The sequence below is a fragment of the Mustela erminea genome, chromosome 18 (genome assembly GCF_009829155.1).
Source record: "Mustela erminea isolate mMusErm1 chromosome 18, mMusErm1.Pri, whole genome shotgun sequence".
Classification (NCBI taxonomy): Eukaryota; Metazoa; Chordata; class Mammalia; order Carnivora; family Mustelidae; genus Mustela; species Mustela erminea.
In genome coordinates this window covers 31,038,879-31,059,393 of record NC_045631.1, presented here as the reverse complement: position 1 = coordinate 31,059,393, position 20,515 = coordinate 31,038,879, and the positions used below count along the sequence as shown (strand labels likewise).

At 39.1% G+C, this 20,515-nt stretch overlaps 1 protein-coding gene and 1 long non-coding RNA gene across 4 annotated transcripts in view; one reads left to right on the top strand and one right to left on the bottom strand.

Annotated features, from left to right (window-relative positions):
- Positions 1 to 20,515, top strand: part of ANKFN1 (ankyrin repeat and fibronectin type III domain containing 1) — a 489,950-nt gene that overhangs the window by 415,906 nt on the left and 53,529 nt on the right. For both annotated transcript variants that reach the window (XM_032320627.1, XM_032320628.1), the window contains 4 exons: positions 258 to 355; positions 2,730 to 2,820; positions 8,167 to 8,274; positions 20,373 to 20,472. In XM_032320627.1, the coding sequence (XP_032176518.1) occupies positions 258 to 355; positions 2,730 to 2,820; positions 8,167 to 8,274; positions 20,373 to 20,472 (397 nt within the window). The remainder of the gene's footprint in view (positions 1 to 257; positions 356 to 2,729; positions 2,821 to 8,166; positions 8,275 to 20,372; positions 20,473 to 20,515) is intronic.
- The window catches only part of LOC116577433, a 69,965-nt gene continuing 52,263 nt past the window's right edge, over positions 2,814 to 20,515 (bottom strand). For both annotated transcript variants that reach the window (XR_004280507.1, XR_004280508.1), the window contains exons 3-4: positions 15,033 to 15,138; positions 2,814 to 3,217 (exon numbers count right to left, since the gene is read on the bottom strand). This is a non-coding gene — a long non-coding RNA (uncharacterized LOC116577433). The remainder of the gene's footprint in view (positions 3,218 to 15,032; positions 15,139 to 20,515) is intronic.

The window sequence follows — 20,515 nt, the reverse complement described above, 5'->3', positions numbered from 1 at the left end:
TACACAGATACATACTCGTATATATATCTAGGGTATATTAATTACCGTTCAATGACTAATTATTTTCCTCTCCAGTTTTAAAAAATAATTGTGATCTTAGAAACTGACTTGTTATCCCAAGGAAGATTGTGAGATGTGCCAATACAGGAAAAAGAGAGTAAACTTCCTGTTTTTTGAGACACTTTTGCTAGAGTTTCTGTGATGCTTCATGATATATGAATGAATTTCATGCTGTCTCTTTCTGTCTTTCCTTGCAGTGGAATGGAGCATGTCTAAAGACTTTTGTCCTTTGGCTGGAGAAATCATCATGGAAAACTTGCAGACCCTGAGATGCACGATCACAGGACTTACAACGGTAAATGCCAGATCCTCCCATTAGGCTTCCCATTCCCCTGCCCCTGATGTTTGGGCTGGGATTTGGGTAGCAAATGCCTCCTCTAGAAGCAACTGCCAACACCCAGTTCTCTGGCAACAACTGCCACTCGTTAAGTGTGATATGTCTGGTATCCATAATCTGAACCCCACAAAGGAGTGAGCAGACAGCATGAACCACTTTGTAAGCTGCCATGTTCTACAGAGATCAGAAAAAGACTGGCCTCATGCAAGCCTTGAAAGCTGCTGCTCTCCGGATCACAGTCTAATCTTTAGGGGGGGATCAAAGGCTCTGAGAGATCCAATTTTGACTCCCTGTCTGATGGTAAAAATAACAGCCTCCTCTAACCCTCACCCCCATAGCCTTGGTTGAGATCAGTCATCTATTGGAGTCATACAATTTCCTGAGAGAAATCCTTTCTCCTTGATTAAAAAAAAAAAAAATCTAAATCTGCTTTCACAGAAAAGAAACTATATATGGTGGCACTACATTTCTTAGTAACCTGAACCAATTTAAACTGTGAATGAAAAACTGGAACAAACTGTGCTTATTTATTTAACCAATCTAAACTCAAACATTAATTATTTATAGAACTATAAATCATATGAGCACATGAAATGCAAAACATAAAAACATCTAGCAAATCAGTTCATACTGGAACAAACCATTATCTCCTCAATTAAAATGCAGCAAAACAATCATCAAAATCATTTTTAATGAGAAGTTTTTAAAGTATGCTTAAGTCAAACCTGTATTTTTCTTTTTTTTGCACCAGTTCAAATAATGAGTATCTTAGACCCTTCTCTGAGAGAGAGAATTTTGTTTTTGTTGCTGTTCTCCTAAAAGATTAGTCCTTTAAAATGGTTATCTGTAATGTGTAAAGCTGAAACCCAGCATTAAAAAGCTGTACTAGGTTGCATCTCAAGTTTGAACCAACTTATTCTAATAGAATTCTTGGTGGTTGGGTCACCACCACAGAATCTTGACTTTTAGTCCTAATCACATGTCTATACCAGGGGCCAAAACTGTGGATTACCAGAGCAAACAAACCCCTGAGTGGGTGGCCCCCAAGAGATGCTATCGGCAGAAGACTGATTCCCAACCCTATAGCTCACATGAAGGAAGAGGGCCAGAAGAGAACCCCAGGGAATTTCCTTTGCTTAAAAGAAAAAGTGATATTGTGATAAAAATGGAAAACTCTCCGCAGTGAGTTTCTCTAATATTTGAACTAATTTTTATAGGGATTAAGTTTTTCCATTTGGTCGTCCAATGAGAGCAATTCAGACACCATCCTAATCATATAAAAGCCTAGGAGGAGACTGACACTTCTGTAGAATCGCCATAACCTCGAAGTACCTAGAAACCTATTTTTAATGTTAAAAAAATAACTTTATAATACGGTAAGGCCAACATTATTAAAATTTCTAGCAAAAGCTCTACAAAGAAGTGGTGGTTTTTTGTTTTTTTGTTTTGTTTTGTTTTTCACCTCAAACGCTATTTTACAATTTTCACAAGCAATGTTTTATCAAATGCTGGCTTCAAAAATGCCTCTTTGGGTTCACTGGGGAGAAAATAACTTCTCAAAGCAAAAATTAAAAAATCATACAAAACATCTGAAAAGATTTTAAGTAAACAACAACAAAAAAAACTCCTAAATTTTTAGAGTCATAAAACATTAAAGAATGTTAGCCATTGTTTTAAAGATGGTTTTAAAATTGAAATGAAATCAAAGAATGATTTGGAAAGTTTTAATAGCTGAGTAAAGATATTCATTGCAGCATTATTTACTGTGGCACAAAATGTGGAAACAATCTTAATGTTCACCAGAGGGGGGACTGGTTAAATAATGGCATTTGCCCACAGTGAAGTACTATGCAGCCACTAAAAGAATGAACCAGATCTTTGATGTACTAATCAGAAAAGATGTTAAGTGTAACTTGTTAATTTTAAAAGCAAGTTGATCAGCTAATAAAAATAATGGTGACTGCTTCTGGAGAGGGGAAAATAAGGAGAAAGAGGTAAGGAACTGCTGTTATGGGCAAATCTGGCAGACCTGTGTGTGACTTTTAATAATTAGTGTATAATTTAGTGGGAGGAGGAAAGGTAATTATGACATTCCAATTTTTGAAAAAAGAAAGCTCACAGAGACTGAGGGCACCCCAAAGATGTGTATGTACACATCTTTGTTTATACACATAAATGTAATAGTCAGGAAAAGGTAGAAAGCTAAAGCATGGCTAGTGGATTTCCCAGTGGATCAATGAGTTATTAATCAGACAGAAGAATCTGCTTCTAAAGTAAAAGTGATTCAGTACAATTCCTAATGCATACCTTCTCTCTATTTGATACTTTTCAGGGCCAACAGTATTTTGTTCAAGTCTCGGCTTATAACATGAAAGGATGGGGACCTGCTCAGACCACTGTACCGGCATGTGCCTCGCCTTCTAGTAGGTGGTAGCTGTGAACTCGCTCAAGCCTGGCCACAGGCTCCAACTCCCCCTCTACCCATCCTCAGGGTACCATTGCCATTCCCTCTCCCCAATGCTTGGGACTGACAAGACTTCAACAGAGTAGCATCTGGGCCATGTAAATAATGACTCCTCTGCAGAAATGCAACTCTGGAATTAAAAGAGAGGGAATCTGGAACCAGCAAGACCAAATTTGATACCCATGATACCTTTTTTAGTAACTACTAAAAAGTCTTTCAAAAGTTCCTTAAATTCTGAATCTGTAGAAGGAGTCCAGTCCTTCCTTTCCCAAGGCTTTTGTGGAGATGCTGTGAATGACATGGCAGGAGTGGCTGGCCCGTTCTAGCTCTGCTCTCACCTCCTCACCCACATCAAACTGATAGGAGAATGAGATATAGCAAATCTTACTTATCTGACATTCTGTCCGAAGAAAATGCTTTCTTACTAACAGACACTCTTCCACACTCTGCTACAAATATAATATATAACATTGTAGTGGTGGCTGAGAACCCCAGCAAAAGTCTCTTCTAATTATTTGAAGATTAATAATTTATGTCTGGTATATTTAGTAGCCTCTATAACCAGAAAATTTAATCAACCAGAAGAAATGTCTCTAGATATACCATATGATAGATTTTTCTACATAGTGAGCCTATTGCTCTGAATTTGTTTTCATTTTTTAAAAAACCTTCATGAATGTGATAGTTCAAAATGGTATCATGTGCTTCTTGTAAGAGTGCAAACTGCTACATCTTTTGTGGGACACAACTTGCCATAATTAGAACTGTCATTTATTTTACCCCATAATTACACATCTAAGAATCTAACCTAAGGAAACAAACACAGGCAAATAATTATGGACAAATATCCACACTGTTGCAGTGTATCCATGTATGCAAGGGAGAACAAATATCCAATATTAACTCAGTGGCATTATAGAACAAAATGCAACCACTAAAAATGGTGTTTAAAAAATTGCATTGTATGGAAGAAATTCTTACTTTTTAGGTTTTAGGTAAAAGCATAATGCAAAATTTTTTCACATAGTTAAGCTGTGAGTTTGATTATTATTAGATAGGCCTGTCTGCACATAACTATCAACTTTGACAGTGGATACTTGGGTTATAAGATTGTGGGCTCTTCAGTTTTCTATTGTATATATTTATGTACTTTTCATGTTTTATAACAGCCCTTTTCCTAGGATCAACCATGAATCAGGTGGCATGTTACGGGCTTTCATCAGTGTCTCACTGAATCCTCACATGAGTCCTTCATGACTGTTCCTGTCTTATGGATAAGCACCACCACTGATTCATTGTCTGCATCACTCTGAACATCAGAGCCAACATAAGATATTACCTGCTGGGCAGTAATCTAAGAACTTTATATAGATAGACTCATTTAATCGTCATAACAGACCCACTGAGGTGGTTTTTATTAGTAGTCCCATTTTACTGGTAAGGGAGCTATTCACATAGAGGCACATACATACATAGAGCCAAACATCACAAAACCAGCAAGCACTGAAGTCGGGCCAAAACCCTACGGCCCTTGTCCTTAACCGCTATGCTATCCTCCTCCTCTATTAATAAGGAAATTGGGACTCAGAGAGGATGTTGCCTTGCCCAAGGTCACAACTCTTGTATGTGGCTGAGCCAGGATTCAAGCCTAAACCCATCGAGCCCATGCCATGTCTCCTATGCTGTGGGAATTAGTGCCCTGCTATCCGGCAGACAAACGGGCTAAGAGCCAGCCAGCCAGCCAGCCAACCAACCGTTCATGTCTACCGTTTCTGGTGGATTCACATAGCTACACCAGGTGACACAGGGCTCTGGACACCTAAGATCTCTAAAGCCCCTGAGTCCCATGGGCATTTGATAATTTAATTATTCCAGTCTTATTTGGACATCCTTCTTATTAAAGACCTCAGAAACACAAACTAAAAATATTGCAAGAGTAAGATACTAAGGGAAACTATCTCATTCTAGGGAGAAAAAAAAAATGTATATATTATTGATGAAGGGATAGTAGGGATAAAAAAGGGAAAAAAAAAAAAGATTTGTGTTGGTTGACTTGAAGGTGGGACAGGGGAAAATTTCCCACTCCAAATGTAAATTCTGATCTGTATATGGATACATTTACTTATAAGCATCAGATACTCTATAAACTTCAGATTTTAGTCAGACACTCTCCCTCACAGCCTATTGCAAGGGCTTTCTCCAGAATGACAAGAACAGTCTTCCAGGACTGGGAAGAGTCACTTATTACTTGCTAATTAACAAAGCAACTGCCAATACTTTCTAACATGGCCCATTTGACTAGTAGGGGTATCTGGCAAAGAACTAAAATCCAAACATGTCATTATAGTTGCTGCAGACATGCCATATCACTTGGAAAAGAACAATATAAAAACACTGCCGCTCTATTTATAAACAGAGCATGATGTTGTGATGCAGCATATATCAGTATTCAGATATTTACTAGAGGACAATATATTCTAACATGACAGAGTAATGGGAAATTTGGTAATATGTTCCAGTAAGCTATAAAACCTTTTTTTTATATTTTTACAAAAGGTCTTAATGTGTTTTTATAGACTTGTGTTATATGGTATGGTACATAATAAGAGAAAAGGACCCAGACAGGCTTGTCTGAGTTACGATCAGGAAAGCCCTGATATCACCAGTGAATGTAAGCTCTGCATTGTGTTGCAATCGAAGTGTCTCATTACCAGAACAGGGAACTGTATTATGTGGCACAATCTGCTCTTTTCCTTCCACACTAAGTTTATTCCTGTCAGGTTCCTGATTTCTTAATATATTTTCAATTTTCTCCCTCATCCCTAAAGTCTCCTATTTTATGTAGTCGTCAGAACCTTCCAAACATCTACGAGAAAAACTCATTCTTTCCAAAAACCTTGGCATCATGTCCAGTGCTCACTTGGGCTGCAATTTAGCATTAGCAATTTTCAAATGTATCATAAAGTCGTCAGCTTGAGCTCGCCTCTGATGTCATAGGGCTCAGCTGAAAGAGCCAGCTCTATTTCATGTCCCCTTGCATTGATGGCAGTATTAACACTCATTAGAATGTATTAGCATGTGCAGGGCCACATAAGAACTCAGCCACCCAGAAGTCTTACTCAAGCAAACATTACTCCTCTTATCATGAGCACTAAAGATGCATTCACCCAACTGAGGGAACAAACTCAAAAAATGGCCTTTGGGAATCCATGATAGCATTTATGATCATGCTACAGATAAGACGGAAAATCACTTGGAGTTTGATTCCTCAGATATTTCCAAATTTCCCAGTAAAAGCACCTTTCCTAGGCCAGGCTACCTGAACACCATCCTTCTATTCACAATGCCGCACCAACATTTAATGAGTGTCCCTGATGTGCCCAGATGGTGCTTTACTCACATGATGTTTTTAAACCTCAAACAACCTTTAAAAAATACTCAAAAACTCACTTTACAGAGAAGAAACCTGAGGCAAAGAGAAATTAAGTCACGGTTTCTGCCCACAAGGAACAGAGTCTACAAAAGGCACCTATGCCAATTCCCTGTCTCCAGAGTTGACCACAACTAAGCCACACCACACAAACTCCAACCAAGCCCTGACCCTCTTTCCCAAAAGAAACAAAACAAAACAAAACAAAACGTGTCTACGGTATAAGGAAACAGGCACTACACGGAAGGCCCTGAGACTGTATTACGGTCTTGCCCCAGACAAGCTGAGTGACGTAGAACGGGAATGGTTCTCTCTGGGACTCAGTGTTCTAAGAGGTGAAATGGAGACGAGTACCTGGGGGAGGGGAGGAAAGAGGAAGGATTCGAACATCTCTGAGGCGTCCTCCTTACAGGGTTAGAAATGATGTTTCCATACTCACTACTCAAGAAGCTCACTCTTCATCAGTGAACTCCCTTCTTTTTTTAACTTAACGATTTACATCATATCGTGCTGGATATCTAATAAACCTCTCATTTCATCCTCACAAAAAATCCTGTAAGGTAGATACTATGTTTATTCTTCACATTACAGAGTAGTGGTCCTGTAAGTTTCGTGCCTTACAGACACGGAGCCAGAAGCCCAAAGAGCCAGAGTTCATACCCAGCTTTATCTGACTCCAGAACCTGTTCTTTCTAATAGCTGTTCTAAAGAACACAACTCTTTCTAACTGTGAGGGACTGTTAGGCCGTGGATGAACCAATGAGTGATGTTTTTACCTAACTTTAACCATCAGGACATCTGCCTAAGTTTCTGAGCAAGGGAGATTCCATATTTTAAAATAAATCCGGGGGGAGGGGAATTTGAAACTGGTTCAGTTAAAATTTAAGCCTCAGATATACTCATGAACTAACCAGCTTTACTAGAAAAGAATGGCTAGAATTTTTAGAGAAAGCATTTCAACCAAGAAGTGTTTTAAGTTATTGCTTTTAAAAGGTTCAGAGAGTAAAACGAGGTGGGGACAGATAGAAGAAAGGATGGACTATAAAGTGACAGACCTGCTGAAAAAAAAGACAAAACAAAACAAAACACAAAAACCCAGAGTTGGAGACAGCAGAATTACAATCTTGACATTAGTCCCATATGGGTTATTACTCTTGATATCATTATAGCCAAATGGAATGAAAATAGAAGGGGGAGAAAAATCTCAGTGGGTATTGCAATTTAAATTTGCCATGTAAGCTAATACTGTATATTTAGAGACTGAGCAGACAGGGTGGTTGGTGGCTCGGGAGTATGTGCAGGGGTTGCTGTGCCAGCTAACCAAAGCAGACATTCATTAGAGCAAAATGTAGATTTCCATTTCTTGGCATCTGACATGGGCTCTTTCCTTGGAAAGAAATGTCAATTTGGCCAAAAGTGTGAAACCTACAATAAAAGCATTGGAACTGTGGATTTCATCTAGTCTGCACATTCCCACCCCTTTCTTTCCTACTGTGGAAATCTAGTTGTGATTTGGGGTGCTGAGTGGAGAGATGGAGGGGAGCAGATCAGGACCCAGGATGCTGAAAAGGAGGGTAAGGAGCTGGGGAGGGGAAACTGGACTCCCAGAATCCCTGTTTTCTTTTGGCCTTCAGTTACTACTTTCTCTTGCCCTAAAATTGCCCAACACAAAAAAACCAAGCACAGTTGCTATTTTGCACAGGGCCCCAAACAATGGCAGTCCCAAACTCTTGGCACTGCCTGCCAGCTGTGCAAGTGCTAGGTGCTGATCCAGAATCCGGAAGGTGTGAACAGAACCCAGCTCCTGAGGCTGGGCCTCAGGGGAGAGGCCTCCCCAACACTGAAATTTCCTTGTTTGTTTCTTTTGTTCAATAGACTGGAAAGACTATGACGACAGAGAGCCCAGACACAAGGGACAGAGTGAAGTTTTGGAAGGTCTGCTGCAACAGGTCCGAGCCCTTCATCAGCATTACAATTGCCGAGGTAAGGATAAAAATCTGCGCTGGGCCATCGACTGAGGTCTCGGTGGCGCCGGTAATGTTAGCAGTTTCCTAACTGGGTCATACCTTCTCATTCATCAGGGAGAGAGAGATATTAATATTTGTACATCTGGAATCACTTTACAGCACTATCTTGCTTTAACCCTTCAGAAGAGACTTCCCTCTCTCACTCCCTTGTTCTCTTTCACTCTCACCCTCTCTCCTTGCAAACAGTTTGGGGAAAAAAAAAATAAAAAAGCTCAAGTGAAACAGCAGCTGCCACTAGTTCCCTTCCCTTTGAATTGTCCCTTCACAAAATTCCTTAGTGTGCTGGGTCTTTGGGATATTCACCCATGAACTTTTCAGCCCCAAGGAAAATTCCATGAGCATCCCTGAGGAAGTTTAGCCAATTTTTACAGTAACAAGAAATCTTCTTGTCATATTTGCAGGAAGTTGGCAATGCAGTTTCACACCCACTGTCTTTTTCATCTGCGTTTTTAGCAATCACCACTAAGGCTAAGTGACTTGACCAGGGTCACAAAGTCAGGAAAAGACACAATCAGGATTCTGACCTAGGTTTTCTATCTCTAAGTGCACTCTTCTTGCCATACCTCATTTCTGTCCTGCCCTGAACACTGGGACTAGGCACTAGGTTTTGTTCTCACCCCAATTTTAATCTTCCCCTCTACTACTGTTCGGGAGAAAGAAGAGCACATACATCTCTAGACCTAGCCAACCATACCCAGAAAATCTCTGAGAGGCTTTCAAAAACTTCTCTTCTATGTGGGCTATTCAGATGGGACAGGGTCAGGCTTCTGATCTGTGAAATGATTCATGGAATAGGCACTTAGCTTTATTTAGAGAATTAAAGCCTCCATAAAGTTTTCATTTGCCATGTTCCTTCACCCATCAGATCCCAACTGCACTGCACTCTCTAGAGGCAGGGCACTGCTAGGCCCAACTAGGTAAGAAATCCATGAAACTATGAGATGCTAGCAGAGTCTGAACTAGGTATAAAAAAATTATACTTGGTATTAGCAAACAGTTTGTCCCTACTGTATAGCTATAACAACAGAGCTCTTCAGAAGTGTTGGGCATAGCTAGAAAGGGGGACAAGTGTTTTCAAGAAAATATTCTTTTTTTTTTAATTTTTATTAACATATAATGTATTATTTGCCCCAAGGGTACAAGTCTGTGAATCATTAGGTTTACACATTTCACAGCACTCACCACAGCCCGTACCTTCCCCAATGTCCAACCACCCTATCCCTACCCCTCCCAACCCCAGCAACCATCAGTTTGTTTTGTGAGATTATGAGTCTCTTATGGTTTGTCTCCCTCCCAATCCCATCTTGTTTCATTTTTCCCTTCCTACACCCACAACCCTTGGCCATGCCTCTAATTCCTCATATCAGAGAGATCAGATGATAATTCTTTCTCTAACTTATTTCGCATAGCCTAATACCCTCTAGTTTCATCCATGCTGTTGCAAATCGCAAGATTTCATTTCTTTTGATGGCTGCATGGTATTCCATTGTGTGTGTGTGTGTGTGTGTGTGTGTGTGTGTGTGTGTGTGTGTCTATACCACATCTTCTTTATGCGTTCATCTGTTGATTGACATCTAGGTTCTTTCCATAGTTTGGCTATTGTGGACATTGCTGCTATAAACATTTGGGTGCACATGCCCCTTTGGGTCTCTACATTTGTATCTTTAGGGTAAATACACAGTTGTGCAATTGCTGGGTCATAGGGTAGCTCTATTTTCAACTTTTTGAGGAACCTCCATGCTGTTTTCCAGAGTGGCTGCACCAGCCTGCATTCCCACCAACAATGTAGGAAGGATCCCCTTTCTCCGCATCCTCACCAGCATCTGTCATTTCCTGACTTGTTAATTTAAGTGATTCTGACTGGTGTGAGGTGGTATCTCATTGTGGCTTTGATTTTTATTTCCCTGATGCTGAGTGTGATATTGAGCACTTTTTCATGTGTCTGTTGGCCATTTGGGTGTCTTCTCTGCAGAAATGTCTGTTCATGTCTTCTGCCCATTTCTTGACTGGATTATTCCTTGGGTGTTGAGTTTGATAAATTCTTTATAGATTTTGGATACTAACCCTTTATCTGATATGTCATTTGTGACTATCTTCTCCTATTCTGTCAGTTGTCCTTTAGTTCTGTTGACTATTTCTTTTGCTGTGCAAAAGCTTTTGATCTTGATGAAGTCCAAATAGTTCATTTTTGTCCTTGCTTCCCTTTGCCTTTGGCATTGTTTCTAGGAAGATTTTGCTGTGGCTGAGGTCGAAGAGGTTGCTGCCTTTGTTCTTCTCAAGGATTTTGATGGATTCCTGTCTCATATTGAGGTCTTTCATCCATTCTGAGTCTATTTTTTCTGTGTGGTGTAAGGAAATGGTCCAGTTTCGTTCTTCCACATTTGGCTGTCCGATTTTTCCAACACCATTTGTTGAAGAGACAGTCTTTTTTCCATTGGACATTCTTTCCTGCTTTGTCAAAGACTAGTTGACCATAGAGTTGAAGGTCTGTTTCTGGGCTCTCTATTTGTTCCATTGATCTGTGTGTCTGTTTTTGTGTCAGTACCGTACCATCTTGATGATTACAGCTTTGTAATAGACCTTGAAGTCTGGAATTGTGATGCCACCAACTTTGGCTTTCTTTTTCAACATTCCTCTGGCTATTCGGGGTCTTTTCTGGCTTCATATGAATTTTAGGATTATTTGTTTCAGTTCTTTGGAAAAAATTGATGGTATTTTGATAGGGATTCCATTAAATGTATAGATTGCTTTAGGTAGCATGGACATTTTCACAGTATTTTTTCTTTCAATCCATGAGCATGGAACGTTTTTCCATTTCTTTGTGTCTTCCTTAATTTCTTTCATGAATACTTTATAGTTTTCTGAGTACAGGTTCTTTGCCTCTTTGGTTAGGTTTATTCCTAGGTATCCTATGGTTTAGGGTGCAATTATAAATGGGATTGACTCCTTAATTTCTCCTTCTTCTGTCTTGCTGTTGATGTATAGAAATGCAACTGATTTTTGAGGATTGATTTTATATTCTGACACTTTACTGAATTCCTATATGAGTTCTAGCAGTTTTACAGTGGAGTGTTATGGGTTTTCCACATAAAGTATCATATCTTCTGCAAAAAGTGAGAGTTTGACTTCTTCTTTGCCAATTCAGATGCCTTTTATTTCTTTTTGTTGTGTGATTCTAGTACTATGCTGAATAGCAGTGGTGATAGTGGACATCCCCTACCATGTTCCTGACCTTAGGGGAGAAGCTCTCAGTTTTTCCCCGTTAGGAATGATATTCACTGTGGGTTTTTCATAGGTGGCTTTGATGATATTGAGGTATGTACCCTCTATTGCTACACTGTGAAGAGTTTTGATCAAGAAAGGAATCTGTACTTTGTCAAATGCTTTTTCAGCATCTATTGAGAGTATCAAATGGTTCTTGTTCTTTCTTTTATTAATGTATTACATCGATTGATTTGTGGATTTTGAACCATCCTTGCAGCCCAGGACTACATCCCACTTGGTCATGGTGAATAATCCTTTTAATGTACTATTGGATCCTATTGGCTAGTATTTTGGTGAGAATTTTTGCATCCATGTTCATCAAGGATATTGGTCTATAATTCTCTTTTTTGATAGAGTCTTTGTCTGGTTTTGGGATCAAGCTAATGCTGGCCTCATAAAATGAGTTTGGAAGTTTTCCTTCCATTTCTATTTTTTGGAATAGTTTCAGGAGGATAGGTATTAATTCTTCTTTAAATGTTTGATAGAATTCCTCTAGAAAGCTGTCTGGCTCTGGGCTCTTGTTTGTTGGAAGATTTTTGATGACTGCTTCAATCTCCTTACTGGTTATGGGTCTGTTCAGGTTTTCTGTTTCTTCCTGGTTCAGTTTTGGTAGTTTATATGTCTCTAGGAATGCACCAATTTCTTCCTGATTGTCAACTTTGCTGGCGTATAGTTGCTCATAATATGTTCTTATAATTGTTTGTATTTCTTTGGTGTTGGTTGTGATCTGTCCTCTTTCATTCATGATTTTTTTTTAAGATTTTATTTATTTATTTGAGAGAGAGACAGTGAGAGAGAGCATGAGAGGCGAGAAGGTCAGAGGGAGAAGCAGACTCCCCATGGAGCTGGGAGCCTGATGCGGGACTCGATCCTGGGACTCTGGGACCGTGACCTGAGCCAAAGGCAGTTGCTTAACCAACTGAACCACCCAGGCGCCCCTCATTCATGATTTTATTAATTTGGGCCCTTTCTCTTTTCCTTTTGGTAAGTCTGGCCAGGGGTTTATCAATCTTACGAATTCTTTCAATGGAACAGCTCCTAGTTTCATTGAGCTGTTCTACTGTTCTTTTGGTCTCTATTTCATTAATTTCTGCTCTGATCTTTATGAGTTCTCTTATGCTGGGTTCAGGCTTTCTTTGCTGTTCTTTCTCCAGCTCCTTTTGGTATAGGGTTAGGCTGTGTACTTGAAACCTTTCTTGTTTCTTGAGAAAGGATTTTATCACTGTATACTTTCCTCTCAGGAATGCCTTTGCTGTGCCCCCAAGATTTTGAACAGTTGTGTTTTTATTTTCATTTGTTTCCATGAATTTTTTCAATCTTTTCAAATTTCCTGGTTGACCCATTCATTCTTTTGTAGGATGCCTGTTAGCCTCCATGTATTTGAGTTCTTTCCAACTTTCCTCTTGTGATTGAGTTCTAGCTTCAGAGCATTATGGTCTGAAAATATGCAGGGAATGATCCCAATCTTTTGGTACCAGTTGAGACCTGATTGTGACCCAGGATGTGATCTATTCTGGAGAATGTTCCACGTGCACCAGAGAAGAATGTGTATTCTGTTGCTTTGAGATGGAATGTTCTGAATCTATCTGTGATGTCCATCTGGTCCAGTGTGTCATTTAAAGCCTTTATTTCCTTGTTAATCTTTTGCTTAGATGATCTGTCCATTTCAGTGGGGGGGTGTTAATGTCCCCTACTATTATTGTATTATTGTCAATGTGTTATTAATTGGCTTAGATCATTGGCTGCTCCCTTGTTGGGGTATAGATATTTAAAATTCTTAGATCTTCTTGTTGGACAGATCCTTTAAGTATGATATAATGTCCTTCCTCATCTCTTACTATAATCTTTGGCTTAAAATCTAATTTATCTGATGTAAGCATCGCAATCCTTCTATCAGAAAATATTCTTTTAATTAGTAGCTCATTAGAAAATGTAAATGTGCATGGAAGAAGCTGAGAAGGAAACCCAAGTGGGTTTCATTCCCAGATCTGTAGGAAAACTTTACCCATACCATGCCCTTAATGACTCCACACTGACCAGAGTGTACTCAGTTCTCTGTTATCAGAGCTCATTTTAGCACGCCAGGCATTATCCAGGTTCCATTCTCTCTGCTGCCTCTCGATCATTGCCCTGCTCTGCCCTGCCCGTTGGTTCTTATATGGCAGGGAAAGGTAATAAAGCAACTGAATAGATGATTCCTTGCAATTCATAAGCCACTTTGTGTTTGGTCTTTACCAAAGGGGGAAAACTAAAACTATTCATGAAAATGAGGGGTTTTCATATCTGAGGATTTAGATGCTCTCCCCATTATATTAGGTTACTATCTAATAATCAAGAAACAAATATCTAGACAGAACAATTATTTCAATAGTTTTCATTCAACTTTTATCATGTATAAAAGGCTCTTCCCCAACAGGGATGTAAATATGCACACAATGTCAGGAAAGTTTTAAGTAAGGCACAAGTAGAACTTTATTTCCTTGTTAATCTTTATTCTTAATTCTTAATTTCTAAGAATCGTAATTCTTATATTAATTCTTCCCAAAAAGGAAAAATATTTTTTATATTGAAATGTACTCAACACTTAAACAGTACCTGAACCGTTATTTTGGTTTTTAAGATACCCAGCTGAAAAAGGGTCTCTGGTCAGTAAGTTTGGAAAATGTTGCATTATATATTGCTTTTCTGGAAATGTAAAATTGGCATTACAATATTAAAGACTCTAATAAAGAGACATTTTGAATTTGGTTAACCAAGCATTTTCCAAACTTATTTGTAAAGTCATTGTAAAACTTTTTTCAGTTAGCACAGACTTTGGGAATGCTGACCCATATTCCAAGTTAAAGGAAATGACCTCATACAAAAAAAAAAAAAAACAAAAAAAACGACTTCTAAGATAATTTAACATTACTCTGTCTCAGATGATAAACCAAGGATAATTAGGTATTACATACAGAAAAACTACAAAATTGTTATTTGAAAAACTCAACTATAAGAGGGAGGCAAGCCAGAAAACAGACTTTTACCTACAGAGAATAAACTGAGAGTTGCTGTAGGGAGGTGGTAGGGGACGGGCTAGATGGGGGTTGGGTAAAAGGAGAGCACTTGTGCCTAGTACTAGGTGCTGTACGTAAGTGAAAAATCATTGAATTCTACTCCTGAAACTAGTATTACACTATATGTTAACTAACTAGAATTTAAATAAAACTTGAAACATAAAGTAAAATAAAATACTCAACTACATTGAGATCTATGTGTTTGAGTGCATATACAAATTTTACAATTGTTATTTCAAATCCCAGTTCTACTACTTACTAGCTGTGTATCCCTGAGAAAAAGGAGCCATAGCTTCCCTGAGCCATAGCTTCACCATCAGAAAAAATTCAAGATAATAGTATACATCTTTCAGGATTGTTATGAGGATTACATTAGATAATGCATTAAAATCACCTGGTATAGTGTAGGCACTTCACAAACTCCAGCCTATTTTCCTTCCATTGCTCTTCCAGATGAAGAATGGAGCCTCTTTTTCTCCTCAGCACTTTACTGATACATCCTAGAATTAAAGTGTAATCAATGACTCCAGTATAATAAGCCTGGAATGCTCAGTAAATACATAGCATATTCCAAATGCAGAAGTAATACTTAAACAACCCTTCTACTACCAAAGCCCTACATGGGAGATACCAAAACCCACATTAATTTCTGTACTTTGGCTAAAGAAGTATCCACAGTTAATCTGCATGTTCTGTACTGGGATGCAAATTCAATGGAGATGTTGAGCAGCCTTTATTGTTCACATGGTTTATTCCCCAACATACATTATGAGTCACAGCAGTGCCCTTCAGGAGTGATTCTCACTTATCATCTAATTTTTCAGCTGGCAAACATTTACTGAAACACAGCCTACGTGTGTCAGGTGCTAGATATATCAATATGGATAATATAAACTCCCTATGTGCCAAGCACTTGAAAGCTAAAGAATTACTGCATTTGGAGTCCAGAAAACCGCCATTGTACCAGAGCCCTGAGCTACGCAGACAGAAGCCAGAACAGAAGCCACTGTATCAATGGCTCAGTGTGTCGGTATAGACCCTGAATCAGTCAAGATGAGCTACATCATTCTGCAGTAACCAAATGACCCCCCAAATATTTATTTCTCACACAAGCTATATATCTACCACTGGGCAGCTGAGGGCTGTCCTGTGTTGTCATCACCCTTCTCTAGAAATATCTGCCAGCACCTGTGGGAGAAGGAGATGAAACTCTTGAATGTCTCATATGGACAGGACTTCATGTATGGCACTTACATTCAAAACTCATTGGCCAGAACTGGCCACATGGCTACAGCCAACCACAGGGTTCCAAGAAGAAAAATTCTTTCATATGCCCAGAATGGAGGAGGCCCAGAACATTTAACATTTGCACGGGCCCCTTTCCCAACCCGTAGTAGTAGTTCTCAGGGTTGGGTTTTTTTTTTTTTTTTCAGTTTAATCTTCATTTTATATTATGTGTGATTATAATGAGAATGATCTTATTAATTAATGAGAGTGTGAGCAGCTGGGCTCAAATTCCAACTGTACCTTCACTAGCCGTGTGACCTTAAGCAATTACCTACCCTCTCTAAAACTGAGTTTTGCTCACTTGTAAAATGTAGATAAGAATTATTTATACTTGAGGTGCCTAGTGGCTCAGTCAGCTAAGGGTCTAACTCCTGGTTTTGGCTCAGGTCATGGTCTTGTGGTTGTGGGACTGAGCCCCACTTCAGGCTCTGTGCTCAGTACAGAGTCTGCTTCAGATTCTCTGTCCCTCTCCCTCCCACTTGCGCTGTCTCACTCGCAAAGAAATAAATAAAAGAGCTTTATTATTTTAAAAAAGAGATCTATTATTAAAAAATAATGCATTAAATTCCTTCCATTCTCCATTTTTTATTCCCCAAAGGCTCAATTCTTTTAACCAGTTCTTTTGATATTTTCTTCATATCTCTACAGAACATGTTTGTATTGCTAATTTTTTTTTTAACTTGAGGCATTGCCTAAGAAAAGATGATTTCTCTTTTTCACTCCTTCCTCTTGCACATTACAATTCCTACCATTCATCCTCCCAATATATCTGCACTGTAATTTTAGTAAGATCAATATTTATTGCCTACATTATAATGATCATGTAATTCTTGATTATTTTCCTTTCCTTCATAACTTTTTATTCTCCCTGTACTTAGCTGTCATTTTTCATTGTATGTTTGCTTGTTTTCTGTGTGGCTATAATTAATCCCCAGGCTATTCAACTGTGTCAATTTTCTCTCAATCCAATCAAATGTATTAGTACTGTTTTACCTGCACTTTTTTAAGGAAGCCTCTCTGAGCCCTGTGACCTGTTCCCACCTAGACTGGTTGCTGGCTGCCTGGGTCTGGCGCACAGCTGGTGCCCTAGGATCTCCTTTCACCACCATACTGAGGATTCTTCTGGCTGCCCTCCAATATTGGATTGCTTCTTTTTGTATCCCATGTCTTATTTTTTCTTCATTAGTCCTTCATTTTGGTGGAGTCCTTACTCTAGTAATTTCCTGAGAGAGGATTCTTGGGAGCTAACTTTTGGGTACAGTGAATGTCTAAAAATGCATTTATTCTACTCACCACTTTTAAAGTTTTCAGATAAGTATAGAATTCTTGGTTGAAATAATTTTTTCAGGTTTCAAAGGTGCTGCTTTGTCCTTTTCTGGCTTTCAGTACTGAGAAGTCTGATATCATTCTGATTCCAGAAGTTTCACAGGATACCTTTTTTTTTTTCTTCTCTGTCAAGTTTTTCAGTTTTGTTTTTTTGTTTTTTGTTTTAACTTCAGTACTCTAAAATCTGCTTTGGTATTTTCTTCATGTCTCTGGATAACATATTTATATTGCTAATTGTTGGGGTTTTTTTTTCTTCAATTTGAGGCATCACCTCACTAAGGAAGGATGATTTCCCTTTTTCCCCTCCCTGCCTCTTACATGCAAATTATAAATCCTACCCCTCATCCTCTTAATACACTGAATAATATAAAAAAATGCACTGCCTTAGTGTGGGTGTACTGTTGTCTGTTGTGCTGGGCAACTGACAAGCCCTTTCCGTATAGGAAGCTATACCCTTCAGTTACGGGATATATTCTTAAAATTATTTATAAGTATTTCTCCCTTTTTCTTTGCTCCCTCCTACTGGACTCATAGCCTGATGTCAAACCTCCTAGGTTATTAGCCCATTAATGTTTCTTTTTCTCTTCTACTTTCCATCCCCATGTCCTTATGCTTTTTTTTTTTTTTTTTAAGATTTTATTCATTTATTCAGCAGAAAGAGACACAGTAAGAGAGGGAACACAAGCAGGGGGAGTGGGAGAGGGAGAAGCAGGCTTTCTGCCAAGCAGGGGGCCCAGAACCCTGGGATCATCACCTGAGTCTAAGGCAGCCATTTAATGACCGAGCCACCCTGGTGCCCCCTTATGTTCTTTCTCAAGAGATTTCTGCAACCTTATTTTCTAAGCCTTCTATTGGGTTTTTCAGTTTTTGGTAGTATATTTTTAAATTGCCAGTGCTTTTATAATTCTCTGAGTGTTTCTCTTAGGCTATCCTTTTCACAAAAGTGCAGTGCCTTTTGTTTCTCTTCAGGCTATTAATGATGGGCTTTGTTTCATTTTATAGTTTCTTCTCTCAGCATTGTCTCTCCTCTAAACTGTTCTATTGTTTATTTGGTTTTGGCCTCTTTCCTGTTACATGCTTTTCACATCTAACTGGTGATCCTCGGACGTTGTTCACGGAGATTTAAGAAAAGAGAGCTCAGTAGCTGTTGGGGAGCTTTGAGCATGTGGGCAGGGCTCTTTATCTATAAGCTTCACTTTAGGGTGATTTGGCATGGCCCTTTCTTTCAGAAACCAATGAAAGCAACATCAAAAAGCTTTAAGTGAATTCTTCTTAGTCTGGTCAGGGCCCCGGAAGTTTCTTCCAGTGTCCTTCCTGGAGGGTATAAGTCTGAGTACCAGTGTTCTGAGAGCCTGAAAGGGAAATAATCTGCATGGAAACTTTGATTTCATCCACCTGTTTTGGGTACAGTACTACACCTCCCACCCCCATTTTTAACTCTACTCCATGTCTCCCACTCTAGAAACCTGTCTTTATGTTTTTCAGAGAAAAAGCCACTAGTTTTTGTTTTTTTTTTTCTAGAGTGGGGAAGGGGCATTTGTCTGGCTATACAGAGTAGAGTAGGAGATCTAGAAGTCTGACTTCTTTTTAAACGGACTTTACCAAATCCCTGATTTTAGCTCCACACTCATCCCCCACTTCCAGCAGTGTGTGGTGCCCAAAGGGTGAATCAGGTTACTTCTCAGCCTTCTCCACTGCTGGCTTAGGATTCAACTTTCTCAAGTCTGCTAAATCCATCTGTCCATCTGCTTTCCAGCTACCAAAGTTCACTTGCTTTTGTTTCCTTTCTCATCTCTTTGTCTTTATAGATTCATGTAGTTTCCTTTTTTTTTTTTTTTTTTAAATCTCTTTGCTCTGGTTTAGTGAGATTTGGGGAGAGAGCAGTATGTAATGAATATGTTCAGTAAGCTGCCTTTAACCGGAAGTCCCAGCAGCATCCTTTTCAAGCACAATATGACCAGCCAAATTCATGTTCAAGTCAGAAAAAAATGTTTTTGCTTTGTTCTGCCAGGAATAACCATTACCAGCACTAGCTTGAAGCTGGCATGAATGCTTGTGTCAGTCAGCTTACTCCTAACTGCTCCTATAGGATCATAAGCAGAACCAAACTGGGCCTCAGCCACAGGCAGTCTGCCCAGCTTTCCATGCCTAACAGAGGTGATATAGACTATGTTCTCATCCCAGTGACATGTCTGTTCAAAGCTGGTGATGACCCCAACAACCTCAGCTTCTCTTCATGATACAAATGAGAACTGAAATCACTGATGATTTAGTTCAGGTCCATGGAGTACTATTTGTAAAGCTTATCTGGGGAAGTCTGCAAGTTTTATCAGTGAAAGCTCCAGGTTGTAAATAGAAGGGATGAATAGAAGCAACGGACAATTTGCTTACCAATGTAGCCATAGCGCATGGTAGTGTACGAAAAAATATTTTTTCAGTAAATTAATGTCTTGGTTTTTCTGGGTACTGGCTTTTCAGTCTTGAGCAATCCATTTTAACCTCTCAGTCTCAGTTTCTTCTTCTGAATAATTACGGTGACAATCATACCAATGCCTACAACTATTTTTAAAAGCCAACATATACACTGGGAAAACTGCCCGAGAATGCTAGCCGGAGTTATATGAAAGTGAGTGAAGTTTTGTTTTTTGTCTATTCTCCAGACTTTCTGCAATGTGCCTATATTAGTTATATAATGAAAAAAAAATTAATGGAATATATAAACTAACAAAAAGAGCTTTGCCAGCATTGAGAAATGTGTGAATATTAAAGGCAATGGGAGGAGGGCAAAGATTTGATTCCATTTCTTTTTATCCCACTCATCTGGAAATACATAAATCACTCATCTGGAAAATATAAACAAAATGCCAAAGTGGTTTCCCCTGGAGTTTTAAATGTTACTCATCTCCAACATTTTTGAGGAGCTGATCGTTAATTGAGGTAACCGATGGCAACTCAAGATATAAGAGCTTTTTGTAGGAATGAATGAGCTGAATCCCTACATGAAACTGAGGATAAGTGACACCAAGGGGACAAGCAAGAGGAAGGCAGGGAGGTGGGAAGAAGGTACTGTGAGTGTTGCGCTGCCAATGGAATTTACACTGTATTTTTTTCTGTGTTTTAGAAACTTCAAAATTACAAACCACAGGCCGCAAGCAGTCAGTCTCACGGAGCCTGAAACACCTATTCCATTCCTCAAATAAGTTTGTGAAGACCTTAAAACGGTGGGTCCTACGCAATTTTTCCAGGAAGTCTTAACTTCTCAGG